This window comes from Phyllobates terribilis, unplaced genomic scaffold (assembly GCF_046119375.1).
Source record: "Phyllobates terribilis strain yellow unplaced genomic scaffold, ASM4611937v1 Scaffold_7__3_contigs__length_470593459, whole genome shotgun sequence".
Classification (NCBI taxonomy): domain Eukaryota; kingdom Metazoa; phylum Chordata; class Amphibia; order Anura; family Dendrobatidae; genus Phyllobates; species Phyllobates terribilis.
In genome coordinates, this window is record NW_027362767.1 from 75,706,655 (window position 1) to 75,719,397 (window position 12,743).

General features: G+C 46.1%; 1 protein-coding gene across 1 annotated transcript in view; it reads left to right on the forward strand.

The window, feature by feature from the left end:
* Window positions 1-10,836: 10,836 nt before the first annotated feature.
* The window catches only part of ATG14 (autophagy related 14), a 22,599-nt gene continuing 20,692 nt past the window's right edge, over window positions 10,837-12,743 (forward strand). The window contains exon 1 of the mRNA XM_073638792.1: window positions 10,837-11,139. Coding sequence (XP_073494893.1) covers window positions 10,910-11,139 — 230 coding nt within the window. The 5' untranslated portion in view covers window positions 10,837-10,909. The remainder of the gene's footprint in view (window positions 11,140-12,743) is intronic.

Genomic DNA, 12,743 nt, shown 5'->3' on the forward strand with positions numbered 1-12,743 from the left:
AATTACAGTAAGTGACACTCACCGTAAAGGGGGACTGGACTAGATATCTGCTCATGTTTAGTGCTTTCTGCTTTGGCCCATATGACCCAAATCTGATGGCGCTGCAGCCAATCACTGAACTCGGCTGCTCTGCTCGAGTAGGGGGGACATGCCTCAGAACCGCTTTGTCTGCAGCTGTGATGTCACTTCGAGGATGCTGCAGCCAATCGCTAAGCTCAGTGGCTTTAAACAAGGCGTCTACTTGGGCAGAGCTGCTGAGCTCGGTGATTGGCTGCAGCGCTTAAGTCCCTCAACTCCATACAGGGGAACTTGACAATGCATGACCTGGTTATAGAAGACAGGGCTTACTTATGACTTGGTTATATGCTTCTTTATAAACATTTATTTATTTTTTTTCCCTCCCAGAAATATTGTATCCACTGTCAACTTGGCCTGTAAGCTTGACTTAAAGAAGATTGCCTTGCATGCTCGAAACGCAGAGTACAACCCAAAGGTAAGAGGCCGCCGTGCAGCACAACCCGTATACCATATTGAATGAAAAATTCCCCTCTTGTGTTCTGATTTCAGAGGTTTGCAGCAGTGATCATGAGAATACGTGAGCCCAGGACTACGGCACTGATATTCAGCTCTGGCAAAATGGTCTGCACTGGAGCCAAGAGGTAGGACTGGAGCTGATAGTGACACTGCAGAAATGGACCTTTTATCCCTGCATGCAAGGGCTCCAGGAGTCATGGGGGTGGAGTCACAGGATCGGAGCTCTTGGCACACACCCTTCCTCCCTGATTGGCAGATCTGGTCCCTGTATATGGTAACATTATCCAATTCCCTGCCACTTTCAGGATCTCTGCTTGCAGTTAATGAATAAATACAATCCTGTTTAATGCTATTCTCATTCTCCTGTGGTTTTCAGCCGCAGACATAACGTGTTTCCGTTCAATAACTGCAAGCAAAAATCTTCAATATTGTGAAAAAAAATATCAAAATTAAGCTAATCATACAGTTCTTTATATTTTCCATACAAACATTTATTGAGGATTTGAAGGAGTCTAAAATATTTCTCCTAGATCATTAGAGGCTGTCCCCCATGCTTTACACTGCATGATTGCATTTTTAGCTTGTGATGTACACAGAATACTGTCTTTACAGTAACAGTTGGGTAAATGGTTGTAGCTTGTTTTGGCTTATTCATATTGATGTTCTTTGGCAGTGAAGAGCAGTCCCGGCTGGCAGCAAGGAAGTACGCCCGGGTTGTACAAAAACTGGGGTTTCCAGCAAAATTTCTTGACTTTAAAATCCAGAACATGGTGGGAAGCTGCGACGTGAGATTCCCAATACGGCTGGAAGGTCTGGTCCTTACTCATCAGCAGTTCAGCAGGTAAATGCCTTATGGATGATTTATTGCATTTTTTTTTCCTTGGGATCAGGGTTCGGATTTTCCAGATGTTTGGCTCAGTCATCGATTGTAACTTTTTAAAAAAGTCGCAAATGCACTCCAGTGCCCCTACAGTGTTTTTGGGGGAGGGTTTCAATGTCCAGAATTTTTCCAACATCTTAGTGGAACAGGTGTCTCCTTGCACAAAAAAAAATCTTTTTTTTTTCTGCCAAATTCAGAAACTCATCTGCCATTTTGAAATGTTTAGTGCAAAAGAAGTCAACTAATAATAAAATAAAAAAATGCATGATTTAGGTCAGTTTGTCATGTTTTAAGCTGGTGCACAGAATTGCTTACTCTGATCTGACCATCGTGAATTAAATATACATAAAATTTTATAGATCTCTTGCAATCAAAAACTTTTGAGGTTAATAATGGGATTACTAAAATATTATGAATGAGTGACAGATTGAAGATTAGAACAAATTCTAAACTGTTTCCATGACTATTGGCAGTGGAACAATTGTGTTGTGGAGTTCTTCTGTTATTCCTCCTGGAAATTTATAAGTAGACGACCGGGGCTACAAGGTGCCTTTGGCTGCATGACAGGTGTCAAGGAAAAAGTTCATTAGGTGTTGCTACATTACAGCGCAACACAAGTACACAAGTGAGTGGAATCACACTGTGGCCCTGACCAGGTGGCACCGCAAAGAGCAAGTCACAAGAAGTGCAACGGCTTTTTTTTTTTTTTTTTTTTTTTTTTTTATGTGACTTCCTTGAAGTTGCAATGTGACCCCATTTGAACATTAATTGTATTTGTAGTCACATGTAGAGCTCCCCCTAGTGACTGACTGATGGAGGCAGCTGCAAGTATCTTTTTAGTAACAGAATGTGTTGACCTAAAATGTTAGCTTTAAAGTTTATGTTCACACATTGCGTTTTTGCTGCATTTTTTTTTATTTCTGCAGGCAAAACCTGCTCGCTTGGCAGTAAAACAAACAAAAAAAAACCCTCAAAGCAGATTTTACTTCTTTTTTTTTCTGCATTTTTGTCAGGGTATATTTGTTTCTTGTGCATGCTGACGTTTAGTGCATACAAAAAATAACCTGATTCAACCTCCTCACATTCTGGCACCAAAAACCCAGCAAAATCTGATACCTGCATTTACTCATTGCTTTCAATGGGTGAAAAACACTGAAAGAAGTGACTGCTACTCTAAAACTGCTGAAAATTTGCATTAAAAAAGCTGCAAAAATGCAACATGTGAACATAGCCTAAGAGGACATTTTTTTTTTAATTTTTCTTACAGCTATGAACCGGAGTTATTTCCAGGCCTTATTTACAGGATGGTGAAACCAAGGATTGTGCTCCTTATTTTTGTTTCTGGAAAGGTTGTGTTAACTGGTAAGGTTCTGGATTTTATTTCTCTGCATGTAATGTGTATGGAAAAGCTGCAATTTAAAAAAAAAAAAAAAAAAAAAAAAAAAAAAAAAATTCACTTCTGACCTGGTCACAGGTTGTCTTTAAATGAATCAAAATGATAAAATCATGATTAATATTAATGGGGCTGACTGGACATTTATTGGCTTTCAGTGTGTGTGTGTGTGGGGGGGGGTGACTATTTATTAATATTGCCGGACAATTTTTTCTTTTTTTTTGCCTCTGAATGGATTTCTCAAGTTTGTGCCCATTCATGTTTTTGATAAGGGTACGTTCCATCTAGCTGCTACTCTGCAAACTTTGTGGTGTAAGTGGCTCCAAATTTATTAGGAGGCTTGTGCCTAATAAACTTAATGCAACTTTTTGGGCTGTTTGTCACATTCCCAAGCACTTTTACACCAGCAATGAGATTGTGTAGACTAGGTACATGGATAAGAGTAATGTTTTTTGCTTTTTCTTGTAGGTGCAAAAGAACGTTCAGAAATTTATGAAGCGTTTGAAAACATTTACCCTATTTTGAAAGGTTTTAAGAAGACTACATAAATCTTCTGCCAGGGAGGGGTGTGGTGGGGGGGACTGTTATTTATGAAAATAGTTCTAAAATAAATTTGTAAACCACTTATGGCTGTAAAGTTCTTCTGCTACACACAGACCCATAGACCATGGCATGATGCCCTGTCTGATTCCAATTGTACCTACAACACAGCTCTTGCTGCACCATGGATCAGGGCAATGATGGTGCTGCCAACACCGTCCGGAGACCAGACTAAGAACTCATTCACACATCAGTATTTTGTAACAGGGCTTTTGTGCCAAGCAGGAGTGGAACTTTTAGAGAAACTATAATTAAAAGATTGACTCCTGTTCTGTGTTTTGAAGACACTCCTGGTTTTGGCATGTGTGAATAAAGCCTGAGCCTTCAACAAGATGTGCATGGATGGATTGGTCATGTATTGTAGAGTACCAAAATGCAGAACTGGACTTCAGGTGGATGGTTCCTTCATGTCTTATTGATGTCCCGAAGGTGTACCCTACAGTACACAAGAAACTTTGCTGTATGTTATCCAGAATCTGACTAGTGTACAAGTAACACAACCCAACTAACCTGGGGAGCCAGTAGTAGACAGTGAAGGACCTGCAACCTAAAGGAAGGTGGAGATGCTTCAAACAGGACTATCTGTTGGCTACACCGCAGGAAGAATAGTATTGCATAACTTCCAGGTGCAGAACCCTTCATCAGACATGACATTGTTCACTGCAGGCCTTGATAGTTGGGTCCCGGTTGTCCCTGTTTGGGGGAAGCTCACCCATTACCCTGGATTTCCTTGACCTTTTATGTAATGAACATAGCCTATATGTTTTGAAAGGTTGTTCACCCAACCAATGGATATAATATACTGACATATCCTACTTGAAGCATCGCCACCTGCCTTTTAGATTTGTGGTTCCTTCACTCTGTCTACTCTTGGTCTAGAGGAGCTCAGTGGTTGCTCCAGAGGAACGTTCACCTGTCTCAAGCTAACTCTAAATTGTTGGGGTTTCCAAATAACTGTTGAGACAAACTTATCTAAGCAGCTGCTTCTCCCTTACATGACTACCCCCCCCCCCCCTTAAAAACCCTCCAGATGCTGTCAGACTACAGGTGACATGCAGACCATCCCTTTACTGGTAATAAGTAGAGATGAGCGAACATGTTTGAAAAACGTTCACCAAATTCATCACGAACGTTGCACATTTAGATTCGCGATCACACATGAGCGTTTTTACTTAAAATTGGTAAGAGTGGGAAATCATTGCGTTTCCACTACAGTATTTTTATCACTTTGTCTAGGATAGTGGTACTGTATGATGAGTGGGGAGAGGTCAGAGGAGCGGCAGGCTGGTAAAATAAATATATATCATTTTTTTCTAAATGTTTGCAGATTGGCTTGCCACAATCAGGGTGCAGGAACCATCCACAATGTCCAGACATAAGAGTTTGTGTCATTGACTGCTGAAATCACATATGTCCACTCTTTATATAGAGGGATGTTTTAGTGCCATTTTGTCACTGTAACAGCTCAGAGGCTGCTCCTGGATACTGAGAGATTTTAGACAGAAGCAATCGCCTAGCTAAGTCAGATAATATAGATGGGGTCCTGTGTGGACGTGCAATAGACCTTCCAGCAGATCAATATTTTTTGCCATTAGTGTGGTCCAGACAGACAGCAGGGCCTATTTCAGCATAGAACTCTGTTGTGCACTGCTTATATTGTGCTCCATGCAGAAGTACACATTTAAAACTATTTTTCTTTTTCTGTTACTACCGTGATACATACAGCAGGTAGTAACCTGCTCAACAACATCTCAACTTGAAATTGTTTGGCTCATATATTCTATACAGGCCTCATCAACGGTAAAAAAAAAACAAAACTTTTTTTTTTGCTAGTGTTATTGGAGCACGCTATTATCTGATCAACATGAGTGGGGGGAAAAAGAGGTCACGGTATACATGGGGTAGATGGTAATGTTAGTGAACCAACATCATCACGTCCTATCCAAAGACAACTGACTACTTCTGTTACTGGATGGGTTACTCCACTCCCTTTCTTTAGCAGCCGCACAGTGGTATGCCTTATAGATGAGGGCCAGAAAGAGCAGGTGCTCCAGTGGATGGCAAGCGCTGCTTCATGTGCCCTCTCCTCCTCTTCCTCCACCATCACACACAGTACAGTCCTCAGAGGTCGCACCCAAATTACCCTTGCTTCCCCAGCGTCACAATTCTCCAAGCAACTGCAGGAAACCACAGATGGGCGAGTCTGTAGAACTGTCCATTAGTGATGAGTGAGCGTTTTCTGTTAACCCTTTCGGCAAACATGCTCAGGTGCTCGCCGAGTATCTTCGGCGTGCTCGAATGTTATGTTTGAGTCATTCCATGTGCATGATTTGCGACTGTTTGACAGCTTTAATACATATGAGGAATACCTAACAGGCATTCCTCACATGTATTAAAACAGTCAGTCGCATATCATGCTCACGGAATGACTAAAACATAACATTAGAGCACGCCGAAGATACTCAGAAAACACTGAGCATGCTCATAAATCTCGAGTAACGAGCATGCGCTCTCATCACTACTGTTCACCCATTCTATACCATGGGCATCAGAAGTGTACTACAAAGATTCAGACTCATGAGGAGGAAAGAATCTGCATCGATGCCCAAATTTTTTTTTTGGGTTGGGTCCGAGCAGGTTCCTGACCTTCGTCACCCGATGTTAACCCCCGCTGAAGGGAGTTGATCCTGATGAGACTCTGACACCTGAGGCTCATGCGGACTGGACTGTGCCGTCAGGGCAGGAAGAGGAGGAGGGTGACTCTCAGGGTGAGGAATGGGAGAACAGAGGATGACACTGAGGTTGTAGATCCCACTTGGTGTGAACCCAGAGGCAGCTAAGTTGCTCATCTGAGGAGAAGGAGGAGGAGGAAGACGAGGTTACGTTGCAGCCTATTGGCACCGACACGGAGTGATGCAACCATGAGGAGCACTGCATCCTTAGCCACACCTGAGGCTCGCAGGAGCGGTAAGGTTGTCTAGCCTGGGCCTTTTTTGACACAGCAAAAGATGAGCCAGCTCGCGTTACCTGCAAAATTTGCAAAAAAAAAAAAAAAGACTCCGTAGAAAAAAAATCAATAATTTGACTACTACATGTATGAATCTTCCCATGCACAATCAACATGTGTTACTCTTGCAATCTCGCTGCGATAAAATTCGGACCAGCGGACCTCATCAACCATCGGCTGCCCTATCAACCGCATCTGCTGCTTCTTCCTCCTCCTCTGTTATCACATCAATACAGAGGTCTTTGTCCATGCCAGTTAAAGGGTTGATATGCGATGTGCCAACACGGTGGAATTCCACTCTACACATGTTGCAGCGGCTGTGGAAGCAGCAACGAGCCCTGATGCAATATCTCATGTCATATAGCCTGGGCCAACGCAATATGGACGTGGTGCAAATCACACTTATGAGTGGGTACAGATTAAGGACCTCTGCACCCTTCTACACAGTTTTGAAATGGCTACTAAGATGGTTTGCGCTGACGATGCTGTCATCAGAATCACTATTCCGGTCATCTACATGCTGGAGCAGACTATGAATAGCCTGCGGGAGGAGGTGCTGGTCCCAGAAGAAGAGGAGGAAGCAGAGGAGGATGCAGAAGAGATAACAGTATCTCTAAGTTTCAGACTGTCATCATACAGGCGGATGACAAGGGGGGGTGGATTACAGCGATCGAGGCGGGCTGGTGATACAAGACAAACTGTTAGTGAAGGTGCAGAAGAAAGGAACAAATGGAGGAGGAAGAGGTGATGGGCGAGTAACAGTCAGGAGATGAAGAGGATAATCATCCCCTCTCTGTTGTTCATGGTTGGCGGGAGGGGACGGAGGAAACAAGAATCAGTGTTACCCAGCCACCAACACACCATGGGCTTGGACCTTATGGAAGAGCCCGACATATGAATGCCTTCTTGCTGCACTATCGGCAACATGATCCCCGTATAGTTAGGATTCAAAATAGTGCTGACTACTGGGTTGCCACTCTGTTAGATCCACGTTATAAGAGTAAATTTTGCCAGATGCTTCCCGCACTGGAAAGGGACCCGCGAATGCTGGAGTATCGAAACAAGCTTTTGCACAACATTAAGAGAGGATTTCTCCAAGACATCAGAGAGGCATATAGTGTGCATTGCAGTTGTAGACTTCCAACCGCCGGAACGTCAGTTCGTCAACACAAAAACATTAGCAGCAGCAGTGTAAGTGGCAGAAGCAATTACTGGGAGTCATTTTTTAGACCAGCTCGTGCACCAGCACAACAGAGTACAAGTCTGACACGTGGAGAACGACTGAAGAGGATGGTGCAAGAGTATCTAGAGTTCAATATCAATACCATCAAGGAGAGTTTGGTCCCTTTTACATTTTGGTCTTCAAAAATGGAAGAGTGGCCTAAGCTTGCCTCACACGCCTTGGAGGTTTTATCATGTCTGGCAGCCAGTGTTCTCTCTGAACGTGTCTTCAGCGCTGCTGGTGGTGTCCTGACGGATAAGCGCAGCCTGCTGTCCCCTGAAAGTGTAGACCACCTAACTTTCATCAAGATGAACAAGTCATGGATCTACAAGGACTTTTGAACCCCAAACGCAGACTGTACAAACTAGGCGATGGTGTAGTTGTTAGTGTGCTGCATTGATCTCACGTAATTGCAGTCTGTGATATCTTTTTTGTGGCTTCTGTGTCTGCTGTTGCAGATGTTAAAAATAAATTTTGGAAATATGGAGACTCCTGATTGGGTCTCCATCTACTGGGTATGCTATAGTGGAAGAGGTGTCGGTCCCCATTATACTATTTTGACTCTGGTGAAATTGATGCCACGTAACTCCATGACTTTTTTTTTTTCTTAGTGTTGTAATTACAATGTTGAGTGTTTATCTGCCCTGCATCAGTGATGTCAAACATACACATGACCACTGCAGCCAATCACTAGCCACAGTGGTAACGTCAGCAGATATATCATCACTGCAGCACAATCCACAAAGACTGGAGGAAACCACTGGACAGCGGTTACTAAGTCAGATGAGTGATGTATTTTACTTGCAGAAAAAGTCTGCATGAGAGTATAGGGGGGAACCCCGAGTAACAGCACTTAGAGCACAATCACACATAACAGATTTGCTGGGAAAAGTTCAGCAGTAAGTCCGGAGTAAACCCAGGAAAAAACGTGCCAAATTGAGTGGATTTTGATGCAGATTTTCATGTGGATTTAATTTGCTGCTGCAGATTGGCTAAATCAAAAAATGCCCTCTACCCACCATCTACAGCGCCACTGGTACCAGTAGACTCGATCCCTGCTGATCTCTATATATACGGCATCCAGCAATGATGTCATGTAGTATTTAGGGTTTTTTTGGCTTTTTTCGTTAAACTTTAAAATTTTTTCACACCTGTAGATTTTGATGGGAGGGGTGATCCGTAAAAAATTGGATGTTACAGATTTTCTCTTCTTTACTGAACCCCATGAATTGTCACACTGTGAGGCTATGTTCACACCTCATAGTTTTTTTCAGCTTTTTTTCAGCTGCATTTTACAGCACCAGCAAAGTCTATGAGATTCCAGAAATCTCATGCACACATCATGTTTTGTTTTTTTTCAGGATTTTGTGCTTTGCATGTTTTTTTTTGCAGAATAAAGCATGTCACTTCTTCAGCATTTTTTCACCCATTGGAAGTAATGGGTGGTGAAAAAAACGCAGAAAAAACGCAGGTGTCAAAATCAGAATGAGATTTTTATTTTTTTTTCACTGAACTTTATGTAGATGCATAAAAGAGACAAAAGGACAGTGAAAAATACGCACCACAACACAAGCAAAAAAGCAGGAAAAATCCTGAACAAACCTCCTGGTAAGAGATCAGGTTTTGTTGCAGAAAAAATAAGCAGCAAAAACACAATGTGTGAAAATAGCCTAAATGTAACACTTTTTAAAAGAGCTGCATGGGATTTTGCCTCCTGGCTAGGGATGAGCGGATCCATGGATGTTCGGGTTCGACCAAACTTTTGTCCAAAGTTTAGTTTGGGTACCTGAACCCCATAGAATTCAATGGGGACCTGAACTTCGGTGCTGTAAAATAGTGGTAGTAAGGGCTAGGGAGGCTGCCAAAGGAAGCAGTCTACCCCCACAGAGAGTCTCTCTCTGTTCTCCCGAAACTCCGAACACTAAAACGGACTTTGGACAGAAGTCAGTGTTTGGAGTTCAGCACTGGACACTGGGTGTCAGGTAAGAACCCCAAACTGGTTTGCTCATCTCTACTCCCGACTTCCTGCTTTGTAGGGGCTGCGCTCCGGAAGATTGACAGTGTGGAGCAGCAACATGGGCACACCACTCGTCTGAACTGTGCTCTCCACGGCTGCCAGCTTTGCCTCTACACATGGGACTGGCACTGAAGCCAATGGGTTGTATCCAGTGATCCGGTCTGCTTCAGGTCAGTGTGAGCAGAGTCTGCCAGTAGTAAGCTGACACTGCAGCAGTGGTCGGTAACCTAGGCAGCGTGCAGTAAATTTAAAAATTAATCAGTTTGTAAGAGGTAAATTACACAGCCGCCTGTCGCTACAGCTACTTTGTAATTTTATCCCTTAGTGAACGAGACAACCCCTTTAAGGCCCCCATACACATTAATGTCGGCTGACCGCGCCAGCATTCCCATGTGTGAAATACCGAATATTAGAAAGAGATGTGTGATAACCGGACCCCTCCAGTGGGGGTCCACTCCATAAATCATATCAGTTGATCAGTGAAGTGACGGGGGTCTCATATTCACAACCTATTTTACATACCAGCCATTAATATCCAAGTCCCAGACAACCCCTTTAGGAGCGCAGCCATTATTTTTTTTTTTTCTTGCTTTAGTTATTATCCTACAGACAGTTTCTGCAGCATTTGGATGACATTTGTTCCTCTCACAATGCAGAGTGAAAATTAAAGGGGTTGTCCACCTCTGGGACAATGCCTTTTTCTATACTTAAATGCATGTGTTTAGGGCTAAAAAAAACATTTTTGCAATTCGGTTTCATTAATATTTTTTGCCACTAACCAGCACCCTGACCAGTTCTCAGTTGCCTCATTCTGCAGCCAGCAATAGACAGTGCAGCACAGAGGCTATAGAAGAAAATTGGGGCAAAATTATTAAGGCAGCCTATTTGGAAAAAATATTTTTAGCCAACAATATACATTTATGTAAGAAAGTGTCCAAAAAAAAGATGAGCAACCCCTTTAAGGAGGTCAAACCCTAATCTTTGTCGTGTGAAGGTTGGCGCAGGGTCACCAGTACACTGACTTTCTACAGGCAAGGCCTGAAGCGTGTTAGCCGGGTGACAACCCCCACCCTGGAAGAGCTGCTGTGGCGGCCATATTAATATCACCCGGCTCCTCCGCCCCCTATGACGTCAGCAGAGCTCTGTCCAGGTCACGTGTCGCTTGCCTGCCGCTGACGCTATCCCCGCCCCCTTTTCCCAGCATGCACCTGCTTGAAAACAAAATCCCACGTGACAGCCGGTGAGAAGAAGCTGTCATGGCGTCTCCCAGTGAACGCGGAGCCCCGAGCTGGCAGCAATTCCCGGCCGGGGCGAGCGGGAGCCCCCGCAGAGGGACGGAGCTGGTGGACTCTGTGGATGACGCCGAGGGGCTGTATGTGGCTGTGGAGCGCTGCCCGTTATGTAACACGACCCGCCGGAGGCTGACCTGCGCCAAGTGCGTCCAGAGCGGCGACTTCACCTTCTTTGATGGGAGGGACACGGAGAGGTCAGTGCGGGGGCTCTGGGCTCCGTGTACACAAGGCCATGTATGGCGCAAACCAGTTTCATAGCAGTGAATGGAAGTCGTGTTCTGTCTCTGTAACAGATCGGGGGTCCCGAGGTATATGGGTACCCCCTAACTACAGGGGATGCCGGGGTATATGAGTACCCCCCTCCCCTAACTGCAGGGGATTCTGGGGTATATGAGTACCCCCCCCCCTCCCCTAACTGCAGGGGATTCTGGGGTATATGAGTACCCCCCCCTCCCCTAACTGCAGGGGATTCTGGGGTGTATGAGTACCCCCCCTCCCCTAACTGCAGGGGATTCTGGGGTATATGAGTACCCCCCCCCCCTAACTGCAGGGGATGCTGGGGTATATGAGTACCCCCTCCCCCCCCCCCCCCTAACTGCAGGGGATGCCGGGGTATATGAGTACCCCCCCCACCCCTAACTGCAGGGGATGCCGGGGTATATGAGTACCCCCCCTCCCCTAACTGCAGGGGATTCTGGGGTGTATGAGTACCCCCCCTCCCCTAACTGCAGGGGATTCTGGGGTATATGAGTACCCCCCCCCCCCTAACTGCAGGGGATGCTGGGGTATATGAGTACCCCCTCCCCCCCCCCCCCCTAACTGCAGGGGATGCCGGGGTATATGAGTACCCCCCCCACCCCTAACTGCAGGGGATGCCGGGGTATATGAGTACCCCCTCCCCCCCCCCTAACTGCAGGGGATGCCGGGGTATATGAGTACCCCCCCCCCTAACTGCAGGGGATGCTGGGGTATATGAGTACCCCCCCCCTAACTGCAGGGGATGCCGGGGTATATGAGTACCCCCCCCCCCCCTAACTGCAGGGGATGCCGGGGTATATGAGTACCCCCCCCCCCTAACTGCAGGGGATGCCGGGGTATATGAGTACCCCCCCCCCCAACTGCAGGGGATGCTGGGGTATATGAGTACCCCCCCCCCTAACTGCAGGGGATGCTGGGGTATATGAGTACCCCCCCCCCTAACTGCAGGGGATGCCGGGGTATATGAGTACCCCCCCCCCCCTAACTGCAGGGGATGCCGGGGTATATGAGTACCCCCCCCCCCCCCACCTAACTGCAGGGGATGCCGGGGTATATGAGTACCCCCCCCCCCCTAACTGCAGGGGATGCTGGGGTATATGAGTACCCCCCCCCCCCTAACTGCAGGGGATGCTGGGGTATATGAGTACCCCCCCCTAACTGCAGGGGATGCTGGGGTATATGAGTACCCCCCCCTAACTGCAGGGGATGCTGGGGTATATGAGTACCCCCCCCCCTAACTGCAGGGGATGCCGGGGTATATGAGTACCCCCCCCCCCCCTAACTGCAGGGGATGCCGGGGTATATGAGTACCCCCCCCCCCCCTAACTGCAGGGGATGCTGGGGTATATGAGTACCCCCCCCCCCCTAACTGCAGGGGATGCTGGGGTATATGAGTACCCCCCCCCCCTAACTGCAGGGGATGCCGGGGTATATGAGTACCCCCCCCCCCTAACTGCAGGGGATGCCGGGGTATATGAGTACCCCCCCCCCCCCCCTAACTGCAGGGGATGCCGGGGTATATGAGTACCCCCCCCCCCCC